Below are 27,801 nucleotides of genomic sequence, written 5' to 3'. Positions count from 1 at the left end.
TCCTGAGTTCAAGCCCCGCATGGGGCTTGCTCTGACAGAGCACAGAGCGGAGCCTGCTTGGGATTCTCTCTCTCTCTGCCTCTGCTCATGCTCGCTCGCTCGCTCGTTCTCCCCTTCTCTCCCTCCCTTAAAATAAACTTAAAAAAAAAAAAAAAAACCCAACTTGTTGATTTAAAGCTGAATTGATATTTATAGACATCAGAATAACGGAAGGAAACCAATTTTGATTTTGAACCTGATTAAGGAAGAAGTATAGAGAAGGTAAAAGGGGTTTTGGATTCAGAGAAATGCAACCTTCAAGATTAGCTCCTACTATTAGTTCCATTACCTAGAAACCGAGGCTAACAACACCCGCCTCATGGCATTGGTAACAATTAAATAGGAAAGCGCACTCGTTCCCAGTTCAGACAAGACAGCCAGTAAGCAGTACGCACTGGGAGCCACCAAGTGCAATCGCCGAGCTGAGCTGACCAGGAAGCTCAGCGGTTTCAGTTACCTGGAGATGGCCCCTCCTGTGACTTCTCGAAGAAGGCGGCAATGGTGAGGAACAAACTCCAGGAGCTTATCATACATGATCTGAAGGCCATTCGGATCAGACTCAACAATCAGCTCTACAATCACCTATCAAAAGGAGCATCATTTGTTTTAAAGCACCTAAAAGAGAAGTATGAACTCTATACTACAGAGGAAAGAACAGAGAAAACCTTAAAAACACAATTCCTCTCTGCCCACCCTCCTCCCCAGCTGACATGCCTTCGAAACAGAAGGTAAAGCACACCTTCACTCAACATCGGCTCCTAGGGTTAGGGGACACAGCTCTGACCCGGGGGAGACACAGGCTGGGTGACAGAGACTGGCCTAGAGCCGAAACACCACACACACTCATCTGCTTGCCGTCTTGAGCTTGAAAGCAAAATATGTGTGTCCTGACAACAGCTCGTACTGCCTTGACGTTGGCCTAGCCGACCACCACCAGATTAGGGAAAGGGTTGGGACAGAGAACGATGGAAGAAAACGCATTTTATTTTACTTTATTATTTTATTTTTTGTGGGAAGGTTGAGAGTCAAGAGGTAAAGAAAGGATAAGCACACAAACTTAAAATACAAACGTGGCCATCGTCCCTTTAATATGCCACTGAAACTTAAAATATTTTCTTAATTTGGCACATTAGATGCGGCTCAATGAAAAAAGCATACATTAGGAACTACCCTACTTTCACTTACGGATAAAGCATAACGTAGTTAATCGGTCTTTTTCATCCCCACAGAAATAGCCATGAAATAGAACAGGATACACACAGGGAACTGGCAGATCATTTATTTTTAGTGATCCTAATGAAGTTGAGAGGCTTACTGAAATTAAGCCTTAAATTTCACTTTTACCAACAGGATTCACTGTCCCATTTTAAAAATGGAAGGCTTTCATCCTGAAGTCACAGGGCTTGGAAGCTTTGTACTTACTGGGACAGGAAGAACATTCACACTGACAGTGACTGCAAGAGGGTCTTCAAACACTGAGGACTGGCTTTATGGCTTCTATCGGTTTGAACCAGACGGAACTGCCATTTTCTAAGCCGGAAACTGTTGAGTGTTGGCAACCTTGTATGATACGACCTATATTCTGGCTCCTCAAAGGCAGGATATACTCCCTGCCTGTAACTTAACTATACCCCGATAGGTGAAGGGTCCTGGACAACCAAGTTCGGGTTTAAGGTACTAATCTGCCCAGAAAAGCCCTTCATCTTTGAACATTCCCTCCTTCCCACTTCCTGGCCTGGCAGACTCCCCCATGGTTTTCAACACTTAGGCCCAATCTATTCTGGGAAGACACCTCCCTCGCGGACTTTCCAAGCTCACAGGGCTGTCCACACACTCCGCCACCAGGCACGTGCTGCGGAGCGGTCATCGGCCTAACTGTTCTACTCCTCTACCCTGGCAGTGCAAAAATGCTTTTTCACAACCTCACTGACGTAGAATGGACACAACTTAAAACTGACCTGAAAATGTTCGGATCCGGACCTTCTCCCTAGGCAAGACCCTCACCCCTATGGTATTGGGATGATCCCTGGGTTATGACATCACTGGAGAATACTGGAGAGCATGCTCGGTTCCTGGCACTCTGACTGTAACCAACGGGGGGACCGAGCTTTTCCTACAACTGAGAGTGCGGTAACTATGAGACTGTACAGAAAGATCTCTGATCTATCCCCCCACAGCCAGTGAAGAATCCAAGTCCAAGTAGATGCTCTAGGAGCGTCTGAACGAGGAAACAAGTGCACACACCTCATCCACGTAGGGTTTCACTAGAACTTGACCGACTAAGGCCTCGGCATCCCGTGTCTTGTCAATTGTGGCGTAGGTCCGTAGGCAGTGCCGTATTATATCAACGTTGGAAGTCTGGAGACCTTCTAAGAGCAGGCCTTCCAGTGACTGCTGTAACATGGCTGTAATGCCGGCTATCCGCTGCAAGCAAAAACAGCTGTAAGGAAAGTTCCAGGTAGACCAATTGCTAAAAATTCAAATATGTATATAACAGACCTCCTATTCTACTAGAATATACGTAAGATTAAAAGATTAACATTTTCTGGAGAGTTAACAGTGCTATCTCTTCTCCCCACGATTTCTTTACAAGTAAATCTTTGCTTCATCTAAGAAATGACAAAAAAAGTTATTTTCTTCTTAAGCTACAGAGTAAATCCGACAAATGTGTTTAAACCCAGCCAAGGGCTTTGGGTAAATTAATTCTGACTACCTCGTACAATGTGTCGAGTTACATGAAATTCAGAATTCATTTTACTCGTGTAATTTGGAGAATATGCTTGTAACTTTATGCAAAATCTCTCTAACATGACATGAGAGAAGCAGGGTCCCCAGAAACAAAAACTGAAAGAAAAAATTCAACGTTGGTTTCAAAGTCCTCTACGGCAACAATTATCAGGGGCAATACGAGATTTAACTAAAATCATTCAGCAAATTCCCAAACAGCAAACTGTGAAAATCTAAACCACCACTTACCGGTCTTACTTTGTCCAAAAGAGGCATGCCTTTGCTTTGAACAGCATGAAACTGTAACTGGTTAAATTCTGTGGCAATTCTCTCCAAAATCTGTCCAGTCAAAAGTGGGCTAGTAGAGACAGTTACAGAAATTTAGTTCCCAGAGTTATTTAACTTCCAAGAGACGATATCACCCAATTAGCAACAGGGAGGCTTTAGCACCCACGGTGTCATACCTTTTCTTCAGGGTGTTTTCTCCCACAGACCCCTTGTCACAAGGTGAAAGCTAACGTACCTTCCGTGCTGTGGATTTTCACTACAAGCCGTAAGCATAGCATGTTCTAGGTGTGGTGGGGAGGTCGTCACGTATAAGCAAGCCACTGATGCTGCCTGGCCCCAGCCACAGGGCCCACACGAGCAGCAGGAGCTGGACCGGGGGAGTGTGGGTGCAACTGTGTGTTTCCACCACATTCCTCAGGCTCTCCCATTCATGAGGTCTTCATCTCTAACCCCCTTCTCTCTCTTGCCCTTTCCCATCATTCATAGCTGAATCCTCCTCTTCTCTACCTGCCTCATTCTCCCTCCTTCCAAAAGACCTCTAATACGTCTCAGGCACCAAATACTGTTGTCCCTTCAATAAAATAAAACTGGCCCTCCAGCAGCAATAAATGAAACACCTCAAAGTAGCTTACTTTAAGTTTGCGTGTACCAAAGAGCAGAAAGAGCAATCTACATGCTCCGGGTCCTACCGAGAAAACACGCGTTTGTATCGGCTACCACATGTAATAAATGTACTCCCCCTCCCTCCAAACACATTATAAAGCATCAACATCACTTAAGAGGAAGCTGAATAGTGAAAGATGAAAACCACAAAGGCACTGAAAGTACCTGCTGGGCTTTTCTAAGACATCCCACATCTGACGAGGCACAAGCAGGCAGTGAGGGGAAAACCCACATCATCAGGAAATAAAAAACGCTATATGCAGACCAGCAGTGATCCACCCGGCCCTGTTTCCGCAGCATCCAAACGAGCGTAGAGGGAAAGTGCCCAGCGTGACCAACCCCGAAGCTTAACCTCTAACTTGAATAACCTAGCGTGGACGTGTTGTTTACCAATTATCTCAACGTCTCCTGGCCTAGGAAGCATGATCTATTTACTATTCACCAACATGGCTCTGGCTTTCCTTTGTCTACAGCTCAAAGCTGCTGTTCAAAAGGAAAGAAAAAAGCCTCAAAGGTGATTCTGAGCAAGAAAGAGCATAATATCTATTACATTAAAGGCAGAGTTGCCAAAGGAACAGTATTACAGAAACAGAAACCACTGAGGGATTTCTATCAAAGGAACACAGCAGGAACGGGCAAAAACAAAGAAAACTGGAAGGCATGCATCGGAGCAACAGAGAGGCCGAATGAGGATGCGGCTAGAGGGACCGTCAGCAGAGCAGAGCAGCTGAAGACGAGCCGGTTCCACTAGACGGATAGGAACGGACGTTCCACGGGTCTCTGATAAGTGACGACGGGGTCAGGGGCACAAGAGCAGTGGGCCGAAGAAACACACCCGGCAGGCGGCGACTCCCCATTTTCACGTCTGGATTATGAAAGGAGGCAGAGACGGAGGACCCGAGAACCCCCTTCCTTTGGGATGTCTCCTTTCTTTACTCCATAACGAGAGATGTGGAGCGTGGGGTCTCTGGGGACCCTTCCGAATCTAAAACATTAGTTCCTAAAGCTAAGAAATCCCCCATGCCTTTTTGGTGGGACCAAGCCTTTGAACTCTAGGTATATTCAGTTTGGCTGTGGGTGGTGCTGCCTCAATGATCCAGTATTCCTCGTGGAAAAACGTTATAGCTATCAGGGTGATTTCAAAAAGACAGCTCACGTTAAACCCAGATTTCCTAAGGGGGAGGGCCTGTGTATGCCAGGTATGGCTGACAGTCCCTCACTGGTTGAGACAACCTTGCATGTGGGGTTGCTGTCAGCCTTACACTCCAGGGGACACAGGGCACCGAAGGACCTGGACTCGGGCTCCCCAAGCCTGCGTTCTTCCCACTGTTCCACAGCGCGTCCCGCTGGTGCCGCCGTGCTCTGACAACTCATTTTCCGAGTCCCTCATCTACCTGGCTGATTGAAAATTCACACTAAGAAGGCGGTAAGTTGCAGCGTAACACAGAGAGCGGTCATCTTTTTCTGATTTCAGAAGCTTTTTCTTCCTTGTTTGTGCATTTCACCTAGACGTGCCCTATACTGTTTCTGTTAACGATATAATGCTGGTGCAAAACACATCAATGGTTAATACTCTGGGCAGGTCTAGAGAAAATCTGAGAAAGATGAAGGCTATACCTTGAAGATCAACAAGGATTTTGCTAGCTCTTTAGGGAAGGGGATTCCAAATGTAAAAACTTTCCACGGGAGGCACACTGCCTCTGACCCCCAGTGTTGGAACTATATGGCCTAGGACCACAAAGGGTTTAAAATGACGTATAATAAACTTTACCATTTCATGCACTCTACTCTCCCGGAGCTTTGTTCGAAAACGCTAAGCTATAGACGTGGATTTTCTCCTTATTCAGAAATGAATTCTAACTAAAACGAAACAAAACAATATTTAAACTGGATGTGAAGTATTAATTTACGTGCTATTTAGTAAAAAAAATACTTACCTGCTTGCTTCTAGTACAGATGTTTCTTTAGAGCTTTGAGAATTTAAGATTTTTTCAATTTTTTCAACTGATCGAATAACTTGTATAAGCCTCAACACGCACATCTATAAAGATAAAAATTAAGCAAACAAAAAAAGTTATTATAATGTTTAACCTTAATCATCTTGTTTTCCATGCTAAGTGCCAGAAAATATAAAACCAAAAGTCAAGTTTGAATATATAGAGCATCCTATATTTTGAATATTTCTATAAAACACTGAATTGCCAAGAATGGAAATCTTAATTTTGGCTTTCTGGAACAAGCATATTTCAATATTCTACTGCAAATTAGTAGTAAAAAAAACACACACACACACACACAAACGAAAAACCCCTAGACTTTTGCTTTCTCACGCTCTGTACTCTTATTTCTTCTTTTTCCCATCCTGAATCTCTCTATGGGCAGTCCATTTATCTTCTTATGGCCCTTTCTTCACCTTTTCAGTTTCTGATCGTACTTATCCTCTCGGTTTACATGCGCATGATACACCTATATGCCCTAGTGTCAATTCATTGAAGGCATTTTATGCTACAAATATTGCCAAGAGGTTGAGGGACATTATAAGAACTCTTATCCTTAAAAGAACGAAAAATACAAAGTCACCCGTTAAACAAAGAGTACCTGAGAACCCCTCCTGGGAGCTAGACATTCTTCCAGACAGTGGGGACAGCAGTGAATAAAACTAGAAAAATGTCTGCTTTCATGAAGCTTACAGTCTTGTCTAGAAACACACCACATGAATTCTTCGGACAAAAGCTGGGAGAAGATGTAAAGGAGAAATAGACAGTCTCTAAAATAAGCTTCTTTCTCCCCCATGAGATTTAAGAAAATATGCTAATAAGGGGGCACCTGGGTGGCTCAGTCAGTTAAGCATCTCACGGTTTGTGAGTTCGAGCCCCACATCAGGTGAGCACGAGCCCCACTTTGGGTAAACTCAAGACCCACTTCGGGTAAGCCCCACTTCTCTCTCTCCCCCTCACTTGCTCCCTCTCTCTCTCAAAAAATACTAAAAATAATAATAATAAAATATGCTAATAAATACATGTACAAAACACTGGATAGAGTCAGAAGTCTGGAATCCCAATTCCAACTCTGCCCTGACATCCTTATGATCATGAATAAAACCAGGGCTGTGAAGAACAGGTGTCGAGGATGAAGGTGTGCCCTTGCTGTGATGAGCACCGGCTGACGTACGGAAGTGCTGAATGACTACATTGTACACCTGAAACTAATATAACCCTGTATGTTGATAACTGGGATTCAAAAACCAATAATAAGAGCTAAAACCAGAGCATAAAGAAAAAAATCAGAAAATAAAATTAAAATCCAGGGCCACTAAACAGTAAAGGCAGTGCACGCAGACGTGTATTTAAAGAAAGGAAACGAAAAAAGAAACAAACATGGCCGAGCATGAGACAGCAATACTCCGCCTTTTCTAGAACAACTAACCTGCAGTAGAATACAGGGGTGGAGAACATTTACGTGGCCGTTAAACCACCAAGTGCTCCACTGACATCAGTTATTATTATTTCTTGTTCTGGAAAAAGTGAGGGACCTTGAGACCATGTGGGTACCTCTAAAATTCCGTCTTACTATTTCAAGTAGATAACGTGACATTATAATGTGAAATATGCACATGCAAAAGAGCTTTGAAAACAAAGCTGCATAGTACTGACAAGCATGAAGGGACACGAGGAGGGGACACGTAACCGGCACGTAACGTGGGAAATCTACTAAGGGATACCTTTTTCTTCCTGATGTCCTCTTGCTTACACATCCGTTCATCCACTGCCCGAATGCCTTCACTGACAGATGACCTGAGGCTCTTTAAAAGCATAAACAAAGTATACTGCAGAAACTGTTCTGTAACATGATCAGGTTTACACATTTAATTCAACCTCACAGAACTTAATACCTGCAGACCAGTATTATGCAGACACTGACAATAACACAAAATATCAGACACAAATGTTGTTGAGGGTACTCATGATTTAGGGGCAAAATGACATAAAGCCAGGGTCGCACTGTATTAACGGCCAGAAGAATAATAATACATATACAGTGAATGTCATGGGTGGTCAGAGTGGAGAATAGGTAGTCTGAAGCAAAGTACAGAAGAGTCTGGAAAAGGGGTGGGACTCAAACCCGGCTCTGAAGCCGTGCATGGGCGGAGAGAGGATCTTCAGAAGACAAGAGGTAAGAAGGTGTAGACGCATCCACACTCAGGGTTGCAGCCATGCACCCGGGTGCGCTGTTGGCTTCGTTTTGGAGAGAAGTAGAAAGAAGGGAGGGGTCAACTCAGGAGGACTTCACTCAGATGAGGGCTTTAGACGGGATTCCACACATTCTGGAGAACTAGAGACTGTTGAAGCACTGACCTATCGTAGGAAATGTTTTGGAAATATTAGGAATCAAGGAGTAAGAACAGAATGGCCAGGAAAAGGGAGAGCTCACAGGTGGAGAAAGAGGGCCAGAAGCTGAGGAATGAAACCAAGTAGAAGACAGGAATTAGAGCCAAAACAAAGGCTCATGGAAACAGCTCGGATAAACTGGACACATCACAAAAATTCTACAGAAAGGTGAATTATTTCACTCAGAAAACATCATGAAATACCTACTAGATGTCAGCTGTCATGACAGCACATGAGGATACAACAACGAAGACAGAAACAGTCTTATCCGTTAAAGATCTTAGAATCTCTTAGAATCTTAGATCTGGTCTCTGAGTTGGGACCAGAAAGGAAGGTCAGGTCTGTGGCTCATTAGGACAAAAGCAGCTATAAAGACGGCTGTGGAAAAGGAAGGGGATACGGTGCTCGCAGGGACGAGGCAGGACGGGAACCTGTGTGCGAGGCGAGAGCAGTAGTCAGCAGAGCAAATCTACCTTTGGGGAGAGGGGTTTCAGAGAGGAGCGGAAGGCCAAACGAAGGCTGGGCTCAGGGGACACCACGGCTATGGGGCTGGGGGAGGAAGGGGCACACCAAGGAGGAGGCAGGAGAGACACGCGGCAGCAGGCGTGGAATCCAATAGCGGACCACAAAAATCGCTCTTCCCTTCCGGGGGAAAGCATCTCAATAAGATTTTGTAACATTCAAACGAGACATAAACAAGGAAGAGTATTAGCTAGCTCGAGGCACGGCTCCAAATTTCCCTCTTCTATGAATTCTTTCCTGCCTACCCCTCCTCTGGGCTTCTCAGCACTGACACTGCTGGGACTCCACGTTTTTTCCAGCTCTATCCATGCACCGGGCCTTCCCTTAGATCATCTTCCACTTCTAGTATCTCCTCAGGTTCCAGGCGCTGTCTTATGGGCTGATGCACGAGGCCACTCAAGCTAGGGGGGACATACCCAGGACAGGAGGGTGCAGAGCACCAAGTTCACAACAGTGCATCCAAACAGAGGGGTCGGGGGGGTGAGTCAGGGCATCGACACAGACTGGGGGGTGGGGGAGGACAGGACGGCGCACTTTTCTGTTGGAAGTGATGCCCTGAGTTCCCCTCCGCTGTTCACCAGGCGGAGTTCCCATTCCCAACGTCTGGGAGTGGGGAGTTCTATTCCCACAGCAGGGATTTTCTCAGAGAAACATTATTAGATATTACATCTATATCATCCTTCGGTTACATGAAGGATTTCATAGCTTTTGTGGACCAGTCTGGGAGCCTGACCACATGTACATTACTGTCTGGGCGGGGAGGGGATACTTACAAATTAGGAACTGTTCAAATGAGCCATTCAGAAGCTGGAAACCACTTACATAGGAGTAAGGTGGCATTAATAAGTTGAATTTGGAAATATTCTTCCTCTCCCCTGACATTTTAAGGCTGTCTATTCTGAGAATCTGTCTTCTTCAGATCGAACATGTTTTTTAGGTCATAATACCACATGCAAAAATAGAAAATCATTTACAACTTTTCTGAAGGCAAATACAATAATCATGAAACCATGAGAAAACAACCACCGCACCACGAGCTAACAGATGAAAGGAATTCTTCTTGGAGAAGGCAAACGAGGACCACATGCTTTCCAGCAGCTTGTTTTATACTATGTAGGGACTTACCAGAACTTCTTCTCGTAACTGTCCCAAAGGCACAGAAAGCTGATTGAGGGCCTTGTCCATGCCAACCTAAAGGCAAAATCACGTTGGCACACACACATCACAATCAGGAATAACAGTGAAGTATCTTTTAATGATCAAAGCAGTACTACACTTAAGTTATTTTTTTGGTATGACTGTATTTTGCTGAGTAACTAGTTAAATAACGGAAATGTTCCTGTGCCATCAATGCTGTTCATAGAATACGAAAAAAATCTGTTGGTATACATGAAACTATACAAACAAGGGAAGTCCTAATAAATGAAACCTTCAAACAATTTGCCTTTAGATGCCATTTTAAATGAATGTGAAAAATTGTAACGGAAGGGGCACAGCTATCTGTCCGTAATTTAAGATACCCAGCCAGTTGATGTGAAAGGCCAATGGGCTACGTCTCTCCTAAGCATCATTATAACCCTTGAGAAAAATCCAAATTAAATAGAACAGAAATCAAATTTTCTGGGTTTCTAATCCCACTGGAACATTTATATTAGGGGTATATTTCCCAAAAGCAAATATGCCTCATTATTTTAATGCTTCTTGAAATCCCCACGGAGCTGCCGACTTTCGGCAGATTTTAAACAAAATGAAGTAAGAACAAGGAGACTTTTCTGCAAATATTATAACCCAAGCATTTCTAAACAGCTTTCACAAACACTTGACATGCTCACTACAAATCATTCTTATGTTTTTATAAAACCACGCCTTCTAAATATCAATACTGGCCCACGTCCCCTCAACCTAGCTCTGGCTAACGCATCCACCTGAAAGGAAATTCAACACTTCCTTCAGAATAGTTGGTATCTGCTCTTGCAAATTAGCCTCAACCAAGTAAGACTTCAGGGTAATCACTTAGCAACTACCAAAAACAACGACTCCGATATTCTTATCCTCTGCTGTTGACTTATTTACTAACGATTTCAAAAAAATAATCAAGCTAGAGCGGCCTGAAATGAATTTAAACACTAAAACCAAACAAATGCACACCAAACAGTTTAGTTATTTTACTCGTGAGCTTAGTAATCTCTTTAGGTTTTTTTTTTTTGGTGGGGGGGGGGGTGGCGCAGGGGGAATCGACTTTCTGAAAGCTTTCTTTTAGAAATCTACACTCCACTCTGAAGAATAAATATGGATGAGAGGGCCTTGCGGATTTCAGGCTTACCAAGTTTGTGGACAGGTTGACAAAATCCGCGTAGTCTTTGTTGATGAGCTCCACCATGGCTGTTTTGAGGAGTCGGTAATAGAGTTCCAGGTCACCTCTCAGTTCCTCCAGCTGCACGCGCTTCCGGCAGTCGGACACGAAGTGATCCACATCGAAATCTTCCTGAAAAATCAAACCACAAAGAAAAAACAATCGCCAATGACATCACATTTTACGTATAAAAATCAAATCGGAGACAGAGAGAGAAACGCCATTCTACTCATTTAGAAGGGGCTCTGTGACTGCCCAGGGCGGGGGGGGGGGGGGGGGAGTGTCTAGGGACACACAGTGACACCAGGGTGCCTGCTCACGTCACAGAGGTGCAGGAAAGGGGGCCCCACCAAGAGCATTCTCTCCTGCTGCCTAAGTTCCACAAGGGATTTTTTTTTTTATTATACATTTCAGAGGCTCGTCTCAAAACAGAAACAGCCTTTGCTTCTTTATTTTAAATGTAACAAATGCTCAATGGCAAACTTTCAACCAATAAGGAAATAATTATATTAAAGAGTGTAAAAAATCATCTGCTCTCTGAAGCTCTACGGATAAGCACTGTTCACGTCGCCCCCCCCCCCCCCCCCCCCACTATTTAACATTGTGATTCACATCCTCCCAGACTTGTTGTATTTTGGTCTTTTCTCTTTAAAATGTTAAGTTACTTTTTCAAAAGTGGAGATACAATGGACACATAATCTTTCAGGTGTACAAGATAATGATTTCATGGTTTCATCTACTGTGAAATGATCACCCCAAGACTAGTTAACATCCATCACCACACACACATTTTTTCTTGTGATAAGAACATTTCGGAGTTACTCTTAGCAACCTTCAAATGTACCGTATGGTATTTCCTAGAAGTACATGCTGTATATCACATCCCCAAAACTTATCTTACTAGCTGGAAGTTTGTACCATTTGAACCCTTCATCCATTCCCTCCCCACACGCCTCCCCACCACCTCTGGCAACCACCAGTCGGTTCTCTAGGACTTCATTTTTTGTTTTTGTTTATAGATTCCACACATAAGGGAGATGATACGATATGTGTCTTTCTCTGACTTATTTCACTTAGCATAATATCCTCAAGGTCCATCCATGTTGTTGCAAATGGCAAGACTTCCTTCTTTTTATGGCTGAATACTATTCCACTGTATATACACACATTTTCTTTTTCCATTCACTCGCTGATGGACACTTAAGCTGTTTCCAAGTCTTGGATGTTGTAAATACTGCAATAAACATGAGGGGCCTGTGAGCGTAAGCCTTGCTGGTCACTGGAGCCACACGACCTAGAGGAATCCCTTAGGTGGCGACTGCAAAACATGGACACCAGATGAGCATTCAAGCTTCTTTTCCGGAGATACCAGTGAGCGGGGGAGGCAGAGAGACGGCACAAAGGTAACACCTGCCAGTTCCGTCTTTGCAGACTACAGAGTGGGCCCCAGATGAGTGTTAAATTAGATGCCAGCCCGTCAGTGCTCTATGATAAGCAAATGGGCCTCTTTTACAGAAAATCTGAACCTTTTCCAATCGGCTACTTCTGTGCTGAGTCCTGGAGTTGAGGGACTCCACTCACGTGACTGCTTTAAGAACTGTTTCTCTGTTCCCCACAGCCTTGTGGGTCTCACGGATGCAAGCCTTGTTGGCTTTCAAAGCTAGATGTTCTGGGGGCTTGTGTCTGAACTGCAGGTCTTAAAAGTTGGGGTGCTGGATGTGGGGTTCAAACCATTGCTCCTAGGGGCAAAGTCTGGATTGTGAGCTCCCTCCCAATTGTGGGTCACTGTGCCAGGGGTGGGATTTATGGCAAGACTGCATCTCACTTCAGCGTAGGTTGTTTCTTTATTCACCTAATGTGTAGGAATCACTCAGCTAGTTTTGGGTACTTTTCAGAGGAAACTGTTCCATATGTAGCTGTAGGTTCAGGGTATCCGTGGGAGGAGAGGAGTTCAAGATCCTCCTACGCCGCCATCTTGAACTGAAACCCAGACCTTCTTTATGTGTCTACACACACACACACACACACACACACACACACACACACACACGGCAGCTTAATATTCATGTTCTTCTCAACTGTTATTTCCCATTTAAAAATGTAACTTCAATGTCTTTTCATAAAACGTATACATTTGTATTAATATTTTACATGGATGTTAAATGTTCCATTGAACAGATGTTCAGAATCTTTCATAATCAATTTCCAAGTACTGGTCTCACAGATTAGTTATACTCTTGTTTCCCCTTTATCACATTTTGGTGCCCCTGGCATAAATGTTAACATAAATGCTAAGAACCATATGCACCATTCCTTAAGAGTACTTGTTTCAACTGACTTTCTTAATCAGCCAAACACCTACCCTGATAGTGTCAGAGAAGAGGAATTCATACCAAACCATAATTTCACAGCCATCTACTGAAAAACCACCTGCTTCTTAAACTGGGGCCAGAATTAGCCTGGACTTTTGCCTCTTGAGACCTGAGACAACACCTTACGTTCATGGCTATGAAGTACATCAGAGAAGGAACGCAGAGGCAGAACTCAGCTCAGAATCCTGGCCGTGCTACTAACCAGCTGTATGCCTTTAGGTAGATCATTTTTCCTGCCTCATTACGTATTCTCTGAAGTTCTGAACTTGACGATGGCATTCTAAATCATGTAATTCAGACCCTTGAACGAATGCTACTAGGTAGGATCAGTTCTCAACCTGCGATTTATGTATTTGTTCTCAGATAAACAAATGTTGCTCAACAAGACTAAATCACTTCCCAGTAATCTGTGAATACTGAATTAGGCAGCTTTTGCTGTGACAACAAGCCCAAACTCACAGCGGCATCGAGCAACAGACACATTTCACTTACCAGGAATGGTTTTACTCTATAGTGTAAATCTGCTAAACATTTAAAAGGAAGACTTTGCAACCCATAGACTTATGGTCAATTGATTTTTCAAAGGATGCCAAGACCAATGGCTGGGGGAAGAAACAGTCTTTTCAAGTGCTCACTGCAGGGACAATATCTACACACAAAAGAATGAATTTGGAACACCAACCTCACACATGCACAAAAAAGTAACTCAAAGTGGATCAAAAGCTTAAATAAAAGAGCAAAGACTATAACACTCTTAGAGAAAACAGAGGTGAAAATCTGTGTGACTCTGAATTACATAATGCTTTCTTAGACATGACACAAAAAGCATAAAAAATAATCGGTAAACTGAACTTGATCAAAATAAAAACTTTTGTGTGTCAAAGGATACTACTGAGAGAGTAAAAAAGACGACCCACAGAATGGGAGAAAATATCTGCAAATCGTATATCTGACAAGGATCTAATGACCTGAATATGCAAAAGCCCTTATAGCTCAACAATAAAAAGAGAAATAACCTAATTTAAAAACAAGCAACAGGCTTCAAACTGATATTTTCCCAAAGAAGATGCACAGATGGCCAATAGCACATGTAAAGATGTTCAACATCATTAGTCTTTAGGGAAAATGCAAATCAAAACCGCACTGACCTACCACTTCCCACCCACCAGGATCCAATAAAATAAGAAAAAAACAACAACAACAACAACAAAAAAACCCCGAAGACCAGTGTTGGCAAGAAGGCAAAGGAACTGGAACCTCCTGTATTGCTGGCGAGAATGTAAAATGGTGCAGCTAATGTGGAAAACAGCTCAGCAATTCCTCAAAAAGTGAAACATACAACTACCCAGTGATTCTACATCTAGGCATATACCTGATAGAACTGACAACAGATGCTCACACACAAAAAACACTCACAGCATCATTCATAACAGCCAAAAAGTATCAACAACCCCATGTCCATCCATTGATGAGGATACTTTAAAGGTGGCGAAGCCTATCACGCAGCCAAAAAAAGGGGGGGGGGAATAAAGTACTGTTACGTGCTGCAACATCGATGAACCCTGAAAACATTCTACTCTAAGGTTAAAGGAAGCCAGATACAAAAGGTTGCATATCATATGAATCTATTTATAGGAGATGTTCTAGAACAGGCAAATCCATAAAAACAGAAAGTAGATTAGTGGTTGCCAAGGAACGGGGGGAGGGGAGAATCAGAGCTGATAGGTTTCTGTTTTGGGGGAAGGACATGTTCTAGAACTAGACAGTGGTGACGGATGCACCGTGGAGTAATGTACTAAAAACCAGTGAAGAATACAGTTTAAAACGGTAAATTTTATATCACGTGAAGTACACCTCAAGGAAAAATGAAACAACTTAAGCATCAACAAGTCAAATGTGCAGATACTTTAAAAAATCTAAAGTAACACTAATTTAGGGGCGCCTGGATGGCTCAGTCGGTTGAGCGTCTGACTTCGACTCAGGTCATGATCTCATGATTCATGAGTTCAAGCCCCGCATCGGGCTCTGTGCTGACAGCTCAGAGCCTGGAGCCTGTTTCAGATTCTGTGTCTCCCTCTCTCTCTGCCCCTCCCCAGCTTATGCTCTCGCTCTCTCTCTCTCAAAAGTAAATAAACATTAAAACCACCCATGTCTGAAAAGCTGGAAGGAGTCAAGACTTGTGGTCTGTAAGCCCTGAAGTAAGAAGAAAAATAGTTTCTCTTTATCCTCAGCGGTATTTCCTACTTGAACCCAGGTAAAGTACAAATGCCCCAAAAGGCCGGAAGTTGTGAAATCACACGAGGTGCTAGAACACAGGATATTAAATCAGCAAAACAGACCAGTTGCAGACAATTTAAGAACCATTAACCACTACAGTAGCGGTGACATCACTCAAATTTAAAACCAAACAGAGTTTAAAAGTTGAGCTACTTTAATGCCTTTGCATTCCGGGATGGCAAACAAAGACGAATACAAAATAACCAGGGAATTAAGCATTTAAAACTTACCAAAGACCCAAATATCAGTATCCTTAACACGGTGATAACTGTGCAAGACTGTGGAAAGATCAAAATGCTCTAAGCTGCCAAGCAGTAGAACATTCCCCCAAATACATGGAAATGTAAAGTCACTACCTACCACATCCACAACAGAACCAGAGACCCCCCCCACCCCCCACCCCCGCCCCAGGCACTACCATTCTGCATCTACAAATTATGGGAGGTACGAACAAGGCACACAAAATTTATGATCTCTGCCCTGAAACAGATTCCATTTCATCGAGACACAAATACAAAATAAATGCTAACCCACACATTACATAAAATACAGCTCAAAAGACCTAAGAAATTAGTGTGAGCCCAAGTGTGTGTTTCCAACCTTCTTGAAGACCAGAGGACAACAGAGACGAATAAAAGTCCTTGTATATCCCCCAAATATTACTTAAATATTGACCATGCAACTCGAGCTCTGCTCTAAAACCTGGGGACACAGCCATGAGAAGGTCTCCGCTCTTAAGGAACATATATTCTAATGCAGAAATGAGAAAACAAACATGTAAACAAATAAATGTGGTACTAATGAATAGTGATCAAAGTTACAAAGAAAATGGGACACTGTGAAGGTGAGTGATGAGACAGGGAGGTACCTGAACTTGCATGACCAGGAAAGACACAGAACAAAGACATCTGAGTTGAGATCCAAATGACAGGACAGAGCTGGCCTGGGGAAAGTGTGGGAACAGTGTTCCTGCCCGAGGGAACAGCATGTATGCAAGAAGGTCCCTGGAGCTCTTCCCTCGCATCCCTGTCCTCTAATCTCTCACTGTGGCAGGGTGACGGGCACATGACATAGCCTAGGACTTGTGTCTCCCAAACACAACTTTATTTGGTTACTAAGCTATTCAAGCTTGAGAAGTTTAAAAACATACGCTAATGAGTTCTTTCCACCATCTATAGACAGATCATCTTAAAAGTATCATGAAATAGTAACACTTAAATTCTAAGCAACATCTGTTCTAACATTTTGTTGCTGTTGTTCCAACATTATTTTAATCAATTTTATATCTAACTCCTTCGTTCCATATATGTATATATATATACACACACCCGTTTGACATACTTATGAGAAAGCAAAGGAAATCTATATTCTGTAAATTTATTCACCCATCTAACAAGTATTTGAGCACCTAATTATGCTCTGTTCCAGCTGACTTCCTCTCTTTCTCTCTCCTTTTCCCCTCAATTTAACACTAATCATAATCTATGTTGGGTTTTAGTTTACTTTTTCAACTTAATTTCTTGAGCTACTTAGTGGAATTATCTAGTTCCAACGTTCTCAACATCGGTCGTACGTTAGAATTGCTTGAGGAACTTTAAAAAAAAAAAAAAAAAAAAAAAGCCCAAGCCCAAGGAGCACCTGGCTGGCTCAGTTGGTGCAGCGTATGACTCTTGGTCTCAGGGGCGTGAGTTCGAGTCCCACGTTGGGTGTAGAGACTACTTAAAAACAAAATCTTTAAAAAAAAGAAAAAAAAGAGCCCACGTCCCAGCTTGTGATTAATCTGTTTAAATGTTTTAAGAAATTTGATGCTAAATGCTATCAAACTAGTTAAATAACAAAAAGATCTTCTTGCTCTCAAATTTTGAATATTACTAATAACCAGTAACTCGGTAGGCTAGAAGTGCAACATTTTATTCAAATGAGAAATTTTATAACAGGATTACAAAGAGTGGATTCGAAAATCAAAAGCAAGGAAAATAAGACTGCAGCGTGAACACGGGGAAGCAAAAGCAAGCAAGTACGTGACCGTGAAGCGAATGCTCAGTCTCTGAGATCAGAGGCTTGAAGAGAAGGATTAAAACCTAAAAAGAAAGAAAAGAAAGATCTCAGTGCACTCTAGGAGAAGTCCCCCAACACCCTTCCTGCTTATTCTTGTGATGCAACCACATCCTGGCTGATGCCAACTTTACCAACTCTTCCACGAAAGCCAAACTTAGCTTAGTACAATCAGTGATGGACGCGTGTATGCCAAGTGTATCCCCTGTAGAACGGACTGTGTAATGGCTGAAACTGAGGAATTCGGGCAGAACGAGTGGCTCTAAGGACTGCCAAGGATCCAAGATGTGAACGACGACCACGCACACACAAAGGGACCCATGCAGAGGACTGCTTCGTCCAGGGAGTAATTCAGTACAAGTTTGACACTGTGGCCTCAGTGGACCCTTAAAGGAAGACCTTAAAGGAAGGATCTGGAAGATCCCTGGAGTGCCCATCACGTACATTTCTAACCACAGGTACAGTGTTGAGCGGATGCCCGATGATTATGGAGCCCCTCAGTTCTATTTCTTAAAAGAGAGGGTTCCTGAGCCTTCCTTTACCAACTTTTTGTTTCCATTTTGTACAGCAATATGCCACAGCATGAATTATCCTACTTACCCATTTGCTCTGTTATGAGCGGAGTACGGTTAAATACTCACTTTCTGATGTTATTTTGAAACTGACGTTTTGTATCATTTTAAATTTTGTTGGATCTTTTTATAAATCAGAGGACTGCTCACATAAAAAAAAAAAAGATGAAAATCAAAAGCAAGGACAACCAAAAAACCACTTCTTTTTGCAAGAACCTCGTCTTGCAAAAGTGCCAATCAAATAAACTTTGTCCAATGTCACTTACCTATCGTCCAAAGTAGTTCATATCAGTAAACTTTTCTATGAAAATGAAATGTAACCTAAGTTCTAGATGTGGCTAATCCCAATTTTTTTGTGGCAGTCAGTCTCAAAAATATTATGATGTCTCAAACTGATGCGGAAGAGAAAGGAATCTTTTCATCGAGACGTGGCATCAAACCAAGAACCTACAAGGTAGAGCGCTCAGCTCCTGTGAGATGAAGGCACTGCCCGGGTGGAGGCCACTGGGCATCGGCCGCGGACCCGCTTTCAGACTGTCTGCGTTTCGCCACTTTCCTCTTTTCCTTCTCTGTCAGTTGCTCTGTCAGTTTCTAGGTGCCGTCAACGAAGTCCACGTCGAACAGGCCACCTTTTTCCCTCTCGTCTCATCTACTGTACCTAAGCTACAGGCCAAGAGTCCAGATCACCAGCCTTGTCAGAATTTCTTCTAAAATAGGAGGCAGCCCTCGATCTCTTCCGTACTGGTGGAATGCAGGCATTCAGACTCTGTGCCATCTTCTGGGCTGTTCTCAATATTCCGATTATCCCACTTCCCAAAGTTCCCACCTGTGGCCTCTGGAAAGGAACATGTTATACAGTATTATTTCCCAAGACTGAAGCATGGGGGTCAGGAGATAAGGCCCGTGATGTGCCCCCAAATAACTGTGTGACTTTAGGGGAAGTCATGACACCCCAAGGCCTCAGTTTCCTTGTCTTCGAACCAGAAAAAGTGACTACCGTCCTTCTTTCACAGAAGCATGAAATGTCAAGGGCTGGAAGAGGCTGCAGAGATTATGCAGATACTGCAGAAACCGAAGCCCAGAGGCAAGTGATCGGTCCCAAGTCACCGGCCAATGGACAGCAGGGCTGAAAGTGGGACCCACGTCTCCAGGTCACAGCCACTCAACCAGCAAAATACAAGATCGGAGCAGCTGGTCATTTTTCCCTTTTCTATTTCCCCATTAGAATACACGCTCGCTCCTTGAGAACAGGAACGCCCTTGACACACTTCCTGCTTCAATATCCCCAATTCACCCAATTACAATAAGGGAGGAGCCTCAATGACTCACCCCCCAGATCTGTATTCTCTTGTAGATGCTTACAGTCACCATAAAGAGGGTTCCTGATGGGCTTCTCATTAAAAAGGTATTGTGTGCCTACCCAGGGTGCCTACAAAGCCACCATGCGCTGGGGGTGCAGGAAAGGAACTGATACGGTTCAGAAGAAGCAGACTGGCTCAGCATAGAAACGCACTACACTGCCTGCCAATCAAAACTATCCCGCAGGGGAATGAGCCTCTTTGAAATAGGTTCAAATGTTTCGGAAATGTTTCCTCATGAGCCTGTGGACTAACCAGCCACCTGTTACACGAGACCAGATACGTGTTTCGAAAAGAGCGCTCTGCCTGTAGTGTAGACGAGGGACTAGAAACAGGCGAGGACGGGTGCAAGGAGACCGAGGACGGGTGCAAGGAGACCGGGTAAGAGGCGTTGATGGTGTGATGGCCAGACAGCACCGTGAAGGTACGCGAAAAGATGGAGAGTAGACGGATTCAAGAGGTATTCAGGAAGCGAAATCCACGGGACTTGGTAACAGACTGGATTTTGGAAAGGCGACAGAGGGAGGAGGGGACTTCCGGTTTGCTGACTTACAACTCGATGCATGGTGGAGCATGTTCTGAGACGGGCAATAGGACAAGAAAGCTGGCTTTCAGGGGAGGAGGTGCTCACCAATTCAGTTTCGAACATGGTAAGTTTGAGGGACCACAGAGACATCCAAGAAGAGACAACAAATGCAGTACCTAGGTTTGGAGCTCAGGGGACATCTGGGCCAGAAAGAGGCATCTGCCTCCCCTGCCTACAGCTGGTCACTAAAGCTGCATGAAGGGCCACCTGGGGCAAGGAGAGGACACGTGACTGAGCCCATAACCAGCCATTCATCAGCTACAGGAGACAGGAGACGGACCAGAGAGAGAGGAAGAAAGCCAGAAAGCAATGCAGAGCATTTGGTCTGCCGGGAGGGCAAGTAAGGAGACAGAAAAAAGGCCAGCGGGATTGACTTACATCCGGTTAACTTGTTAAGAACTCTTTAGTGGGATGAGGGTGCCTTAAGAGTGACAAGTGACAAAGTAAAGATGACCCCTGAGCACCGGCTGTGATGTGCTCCAGTGTCAGGGCGACCCCTCGAGGCGGGAGGGCCAAGTGGAAGAAGCTAAAAGAGGAGCATGGGTGCAAACCAACAGGAAGGAGTGCAGGAGAGGATGCGAACAGGGTGCTGAGGAAGCAAGAGGGCACGGGCTCCAGGCGTGGGTGAAAAGCTACCTGGAGGAGGGAGGAGAGCCCCTCCACAGACCAGGGAAGGAGGGGAAGGGGACAAACACAAGGATGGGCTTGTTATCAGCAAGACGGAGGAGTTCCCATTTGATGGCCGCTATTTTTTCTGTCAAACTGGAGATGAAGTCATACATCGGGATGGAAGGGGACGGCCATGACGTCAACAGCACACCCACGCAAACGGGTCTGACTTACCTTGGTCGGCATTGCCACTTTCTCTCCCTACTGCCAACACCTTACGTCCTATTCGTCTATGAGTTGGCTGTCGGGCCTAAGGATCTTGGTATTTTTAAGGTCACAAAGAATGATGTTGCCACCCCGTCGGCCCCAAGTGGCCCTTTTGGACCTGCCGCTCCTGTGTGTTGATCACCCATGTCTTTCACAAACCTTTCCCCTCCTCTGTGTTTCTCGTTAGGTCTCATAAAAACCACTGAAATAACTTTGTAAGTAGTCTCCTGCCGCCACTCAGCTCCAATGCAACAGGCGGCACCATGTAACTTCCCGCTTTAAACCTGACGACGAGTACTGTCTCCACTTAGACCCCTGGCTGCAGCCTTCAAGGTACAACTTGCAGGCCCACCCCATGCACCTGGCCTCCTTGCTGGTCTCATTCCTGGCCACTCTTCCAGGCCCTGGCCTCTCCGGACTAAGGGTGGATTCTGGGCACACACGTTCGTCCTACCACCATGCTCAAGAGCCAATGCCAATGTGTGTTCCCTGGCTTTGTACCACCACGTCCAAATTGCTGGCTGGCACCCAGCAGGTGATCAGTGAGTGTCTGCGGACCGGTGAGCAACTGCTACCACTGCCCAAGGAGGTCCACCTCGCGTGTGACCGACTGAGGGCCCATTTCTAGTCAACTGACCGGATTGCAAGTTACCTCCGCTCTCCCAGTGAAAATATGATTTTCTCTCCCTCTCCCTCGGGCACAAAACCTCTCCGGTTACAAAACGTGTAGAAACAGAACCCCGACGGCAAGCTCTCCACCCATCCTTTCTGCCACGGAACTGTAACTTCTAAAACGTCCCTCTGAAGGAAACCCACGCTGCAGGTAACCTTTATCTCCAGGTCGCACCCAGAAAATCAATAGCAAAATACACAGAGCAGCTGTTCCGTGTATTTTCCTTCTACCAACGAAGTGGTCAGGTTAATTAGCCCTACAGATTGTGTGGCATGTTTGGAAGTTTTAGAGCCGTGAGAGAACACGGAGCCGCTGGGATTCCAGCCACTTGGCCAGTGTGCTCTCTCCCTACCTCGAAGCGCTACTTTAGGACTTCTATTCTGAGAGTTCTATTTTCTGAACCTGCTTTGACCAAAAGCATTTTGTCAGCTCACAGTGAGAAACATGGCGAGGCTAGGGAAGTCTGAGAAAATGCTCCTGTGATGTCTCGTCATCATGTATCCTTAGTTAGCAAAGGGCTTCCAGATCAGTGAATTCACTTTGTACTCTCTTTTAGACGTTCCATTCGAGGGGCACCTGGCTGGCTCAGTCGGTTAAGCGTCTGACTTTGGCTCAGGTCATGATCTCATGGTTCATGGGTTCAAGCCCCGCATCAGACTCTGTGCTGACAGTTCAGGGTCTGGAGCCTGCTTCAGATTCCGTGTCTCCCTCACTCTCTGTCCCTCCTCTGTTCATGCTCTATCTCCTTCTCTCTCTCTCTTAAAAATAAATAAACATTAAAGTTTAGACATTCCATTCGAGTTACACCTTTTATTACAGTGGTTTAGAAACACCACTGTACAAGAACAAGAGTAGCTTCTTCCTCAGTCTAGACAGCCCTACATATTAAAAACAACAATGGCCACAATACAGAGGATCCAGATAGAAATGCTTTTTAAGGCCAGAGTTTGGGAGATATGATCTGAATGCAAATATCAAAAGCTGGTTAGCCTTGAAAAGGAAAGAAAAAAAAAATATATTGGGACTTGAAACCACCAAAAAATAAGACACTTAAACTCACTCTTTCAAAATTTTAGGTGCCTACAGAACCAAAACTTTTAACTTTTTAACACCGAAGCCAGCTACTAAGTGGTGTCAAAAATCCCAATCCTTAAAAAGTACACATATTTTTTTTTGATAGTTTAAGTACAGACCCAGAGAGATACACAAACTGGGTATGCAAAGTTCCTCCTGGCTCTGATTCAAATCTTGGACACTTTCAAGGCTGTGCTTTGATGAACCTTTATCGTCAGTAAAACGTTCTCAGTTTAGATCTCTAATCAGTACGTTTATGTCCTACAATTATCCGCAGACAAGTTTCAAGTTCACCTTAGGAAGAGAAATGGGGCAACTTTAGAAAAGGACAATGGCCCGCTCTGTAGCCCTGAAACAGAAGTAAGGACAGTACAGTCTTTTTATCTCTCATTCCAGGAGCTGTAGACGAATGTCAGGCAAAAACTTTAGATTAAGGGCCTTTTTTACCCGACCCTATCCCTGGGTGAGCACGTACGTTTAGAGACGTTTTCAAGACACGCTCACCGAGCTTCTAGGGGCAAGGCACTGGCAACAAGCTGCTGTCAGGCAAGAGGGCCGGCAATCTGACCGCACCCCGCGCGGTAACAGAGTCGGGTCCTAACAGGGGCGTTTACGTTTAGCTCAAAACTTTCAGGCCTTTTCACTCCGTATGCGCGATTTCACAGAAGTGCTGTCTCCAGGCTGCACCTACCAAACCCGAGGCCAAGAGACTCACTGCGAAGCGCAGCGAGGTCCCCGCCGAGGGCCCGTCCGCGGCGGGCGCGGCCCGGGAAGCGCGCAGGAGAGGCCCGAGGAGAGGCCCCGGAGGGCAAAGCAGGGCAGACCACCCACGGCCCGGCTCCAGGGAGCGGAGCCCCCGGCGCGCACCTTCATAAACTCGTCCTTGTCGAAGCAGAGCGTGTCCGGCCCCTTGGGCAGGTTCATCCTACTTTTCTCCATCCCGCCGGCCGCCGCCTCTCGGCGCCGAGACTCGAGCGAGGAGAAGCAGGAGGCTGCGCGCTCGGACGCTGCGGCCGCAGCCACGGCCAGTTTCCACGGCACAGAGGCACCGCTTCCGCCAACATGGCAGCGCCCGCGCCGTGGCCAATGAGCGAGGACGCCGCGGGTCCGCCTCCGCCTGCGGCCGCCAAGAGCGGCGCGCGGACCGCCGCCGCTGTTTCGGCGCGTCGTGCCGCCCCCTTGCGTCGGAGGGCGGCACTGCGGCCCCGCGCACGCTTCCTCCGGGTAGCCCAGCTCCGGGCCAGGCGGGGTGAGCCCGGGAGGGGACCGGCAGGAAGGGTCAGGGGCGCTCCCTCCCCACCCCACCCTTTTCACTGGAAAATCGGCTCGCAGCCCGTGTCTTCTCCCTGAGATTGTTCCGCGGAGAGCATAGCCGTGGGCGGATGCTGGCCCCTTGGTTCTGAGGCCGGTCTCCCAGAGTTGGGCACATCGCCATGTCACTCCTCCGGTCCCCGTGCGCCGCCGCCGCTGCCGCCTGGGCGCTGAGGCCTCGGTGGGAGACTGGGCCACCGCCCTTAGCCCCGGCACCCGCAGGCGAGCGTAGCTTCTCCTCCCGTGGGCTCCGATCCTGGGAACTGCCGGGAGGAAGGTGGGCAGCTGGGCACACAGCCTTAGGTCCTCTGGGCAGCAACCTGCTCCACTTCGGGCTCAGGTCCAGGGTGGGCAGCTTCGTAGAACAACTTTGGGTCCTCAGGGTTCTTAAAACCTCGAGATTTTGTCGCTACCTGCTGACAAAACACAGCCGACAAGTAGTGCATGCGTATTTTTTTTCTAATCTAAGCCAGGAATTGGCAAATGTGTGTGTTTGTGGCCAGTATTGGTGCAATCGCCGCACCTCCCCGCAGTTTCTGAGACTTTCTCTCTCCTCCTCGCCGCCATCCATCCCCAACATTTATTTGAGGTTTTCTTTCTTCTTCCTTTGTTCTTTCTCCCACTGCTGCTCCCCGCCCTTTCGTGTGAATGCCATGGTCAAATGATGATTCATTTTTCTTTTTTTTCTCCTTGAATGTGTGACAACTCAAACCACAAATCAGGCTTCACACTCTTCACCCTGCAAGTCTTTGCTTCCTGCAGCCTTGCTTTAAGAAACCAGGCCTCGGCTGCTGTTGGAGATGCCATTAACCCTTAATAGTCCTAAAAAGGGGGTGGAACAGTGGAAGACAATGCCTTACAAAGACAGTCTTGTGTTCAAGTCACTCCAGACAAGAAACCGACCACATTTTAAACATGTGGGTATAGAATCTGCAACAACCTATTCCCTCCCATCGGGCCTGGCAAGGCTTCGTGAAGGAAGTATTTCCAGCCAATACTCAGAGAATGTGACAGAGGATGAGAGCTGGAGTCAGTCCAGAAAATCAGAATAAAGTGCCAGAGGAGCAATTATGAGGAGCGCACTCTGTGGCCCTATTATGTTTCTGTGGCTATAGGGAATGAAAACCTCATCATTTGGTTTTCGTTCATTTACTCTTATTATGAAATTTTGCAAACATGCAAAAAAAAGGGTGGAGAGCACAAGCCTTCCCAAGCCTGTCCAAGAACAAGGGGAGGGGGGAGTGTCTAAAATACATATTTTAAGTTTATTTACTTATTTTGAGAGAGAGAGCAAGCAGGGGAGGGGCAGAGAGAGAGGGAGACAGAATCTCAAGTAGATTCGGCACTGTCAGTGCAGAGCCCCATGTGGGGCTTGAACTCATGAACCGCAAAGTCGTGAGGTGAGCTGAGATCAGGAGTCAGACGCTTAACCGACTGAGCCACCCAGGCGTTCCTGGAATATATTTTAAAGCAAATCCCAGGCACCACATCATTCCTGGCTCCCAAATACCTTGGTTTATAGTTCAGAGAAAGCTGAGGAACTCTAGCTGAGCCAGGAGTTGAATCGCTCCTTATCTCCATTATAATTTCCTTCCGAAAGTATTGCCAGGTCTTTGGTAAAGAAATGAACCTGAACGTGTGCTGCCTGGGGTGCTAATGTCGGGGATGCTGAAGGGGTTAGGTGGCAAAGAAGAATAAAGACCCCTCTACCTGCTCTCCTCCCAAGAGTCAATGGGGAACAGCCAAGACCCCACAGAGTGGGCTTGGAATCATAGGCTGTGGTAATGATGCATCCTATCAAAGCCAGGAGCTGCAGGAAAGACCCCAGATGCTGATGGAGAGCGTCTCACTTCGGCTCAGGTCATGATCTCACAGCTTGTGAGTTCGAGCCCTGTATTGGGCTCTGTGCTGACAGCTCAGAGCCTGGGGCCTGCTTCCGATTCTGTGTCTCCCTCTCTCTCTGCCCCTTCCCCCACTTACAATCTGTCTCTCTCTCTCTCTCTAAAATAAATAAACATTAAAAAAAAAATAGGTACATAGCCTAATCAGTAAACACATGACCGGCAGTCAGTCTATCCTAGTTTCTCCTCTCTTCTCCGATCTGTACTTTCCTCACGAGAGAGGCTTGAAATTGACATTTTTTTTAAATCTATTCCCTAATTTGTGTTTCTTGCCTTAATCTCATTCTAAAGCTTGTGCCTGCGAGTTCATTTCTAAGTAAACGTTAACCCCCTGTGAATTTGCATCTCTGGAAAATTCTCAGTTCCCTATTTTCTCTGCCAATGTGACAGGTCCCCATTTCTCCTTCCCACTCTTCTCTATTTATACTTTTCATATTTTTGGCAGCTTTGCTGCGGAACACTCAAAAATCGCAAAGAGAAATATTGTGCTCCGGGAACTCACACGAGCGTTTTCTCCAATATCATCCATCTGCCCCTTCTGATCCTTTCCTGAACTGTTGGACTGAAGCAGCCAAATCCTCCAATGACAACCAGAGTTGTCTTTGTTCACTACTGCAGGAGAGGAGGGCTTCCATTTTTTTTTTTAAAAAGTTAATGTTTTTTTTTTTTTTGACAGAGAGAGAGAGAGAGAGAGAGAGAGAAAGGGTTGGAGCAGAGAGAGGGAGACACAGAATCCGAAGCAGGCTCCGGGCTCCGAGCCGTCGGCCCAGAGCCTGACGCCAGACTCGAACTCACCAACCGTGAGATTGTGACCTGAGCTGAAGTCGGATGCTTAACTGACTGAGCCACCCAGGTGCCCGGAGGAGGGTTTCCATTTTGAACTGGAACTGAATGTATAGTCTGGCAGCCCCAAATTCCCAGGAAAGCAAGCGTGAGGCGGGGTGTGGAGGACAGACATCGTGGCGGAGGGCTCCATTCAACTTGAAAATCTCACAATGAGCCAAGAAGACCATTTCAACATCTTCTGTATTTGAATTATACCCTCTTTCGTTCCAGAGTGGATTTGAGGTCATTTGGTTTGATTCTTAAATATTTCCCATTCCAACTAGAAAACAGATTAATCCTAAGGGATCCCACAAATTCTGCCTCTTCCCCCCAATCAGTGAGTACCCAAATGGGGTATGACAGTACCGGAATATTCTCCCATGTGTATTTTATAACAGACTAACATTTTATCTGTCTTGTTCAAAGAATAGAAATGATAGCGATAACTTTTTAAAAGCATTATGGGGAAAATCATGAAAGACTATGAAATGAACCTGAAAGATTGTAGTGTTTTCAGAGGGAAGTTAGGTGTTGTCTCACGTATCCTTCTGGGCTATCTGATTCTGTGGGATATTCTGTGCCTTTCTTGTGTTTGAGCTATTTTGCAACTCTGTAAATCGTACATAATTGTGGTGGTAACATCTTAGTGGTTCCCTTGTTAATTAATGAATTAAGTAAAATCCTTACAAGGGTTCATCTTATATTTGCATAAAGGTTATTATTTTATCTTTTTGAGAAAATTAATGGGGCGTCTGGGTGGCTCAGTCGGTTAAGTGTCTGACTTTGGCTCACGTCATGATCTCACGGTTCATGGGTTCAAGCCCTACGTCGGGCTCTGTGTTGACAGCTGGAGCGTGGAGCCTGCTTCAGATTCTGTGTCTCCCTCTCTCTCTGCCCCTCCCCTGCTCGTGTTCTGTCTGTCTCTCAAAAATAAGTAAACA

At 45.4% G+C, this 27,801-nt stretch overlaps 1 protein-coding gene and 1 pseudogene across 6 annotated transcripts in view; one reads left to right on the top strand and one right to left on the bottom strand.

The window, feature by feature from the left end:
* COG2 (component of oligomeric golgi complex 2) overlaps window positions 1–24,095 on the bottom strand; it is a 46,130-nt gene extending 22,035 nt beyond the window's left edge. The window contains exons 1-8 of one of the 6 annotated variants that reach the window (XM_027047035.2): window positions 23,691–24,095; window positions 10,951–11,112; window positions 9,753–9,818; window positions 7,439–7,519; window positions 5,655–5,758; window positions 3,016–3,124; window positions 2,284–2,463; window positions 497–621 (exon numbers count right to left, since the gene is read on the bottom strand). In XM_027047035.2, the coding sequence (XP_026902836.1) occupies window positions 497–621; window positions 2,284–2,463; window positions 3,016–3,124; window positions 5,655–5,758; window positions 7,439–7,519; window positions 9,753–9,818; window positions 10,951–11,112; window positions 23,691–23,762 (899 nt within the window). In that variant the 5' untranslated portion in view covers window positions 23,763–24,095. The remainder of the gene's footprint in view (window positions 1–496; window positions 622–2,283; window positions 2,464–3,015; window positions 3,125–5,654; window positions 5,759–7,438; window positions 7,520–9,752; window positions 9,819–10,950; window positions 11,113–23,690) is intronic. The other 5 variants (XM_027047031.2, XM_027047030.2, XM_027047033.2 and 2 more) reach the window with 5 other exon arrangements.
* LOC106983748 (rRNA-processing protein FCF1 homolog) lies at window positions 16,306–21,498 on the top strand (annotated as a pseudogene).
* Window positions 24,096–27,801: the final 3,706 nt, after the last annotated feature.

The sequence above is a fragment of the Acinonyx jubatus genome, chromosome D2 (assembly GCF_027475565.1).
Source record: "Acinonyx jubatus isolate Ajub_Pintada_27869175 chromosome D2, VMU_Ajub_asm_v1.0, whole genome shotgun sequence".
Lineage (NCBI taxonomy): Eukaryota > Metazoa > Chordata > Mammalia > Carnivora > Felidae > Acinonyx > Acinonyx jubatus.
The sequence above is the reverse complement of the archived record's forward strand: the minus strand, read 5'-3'. Positions and strand labels throughout refer to the sequence as shown.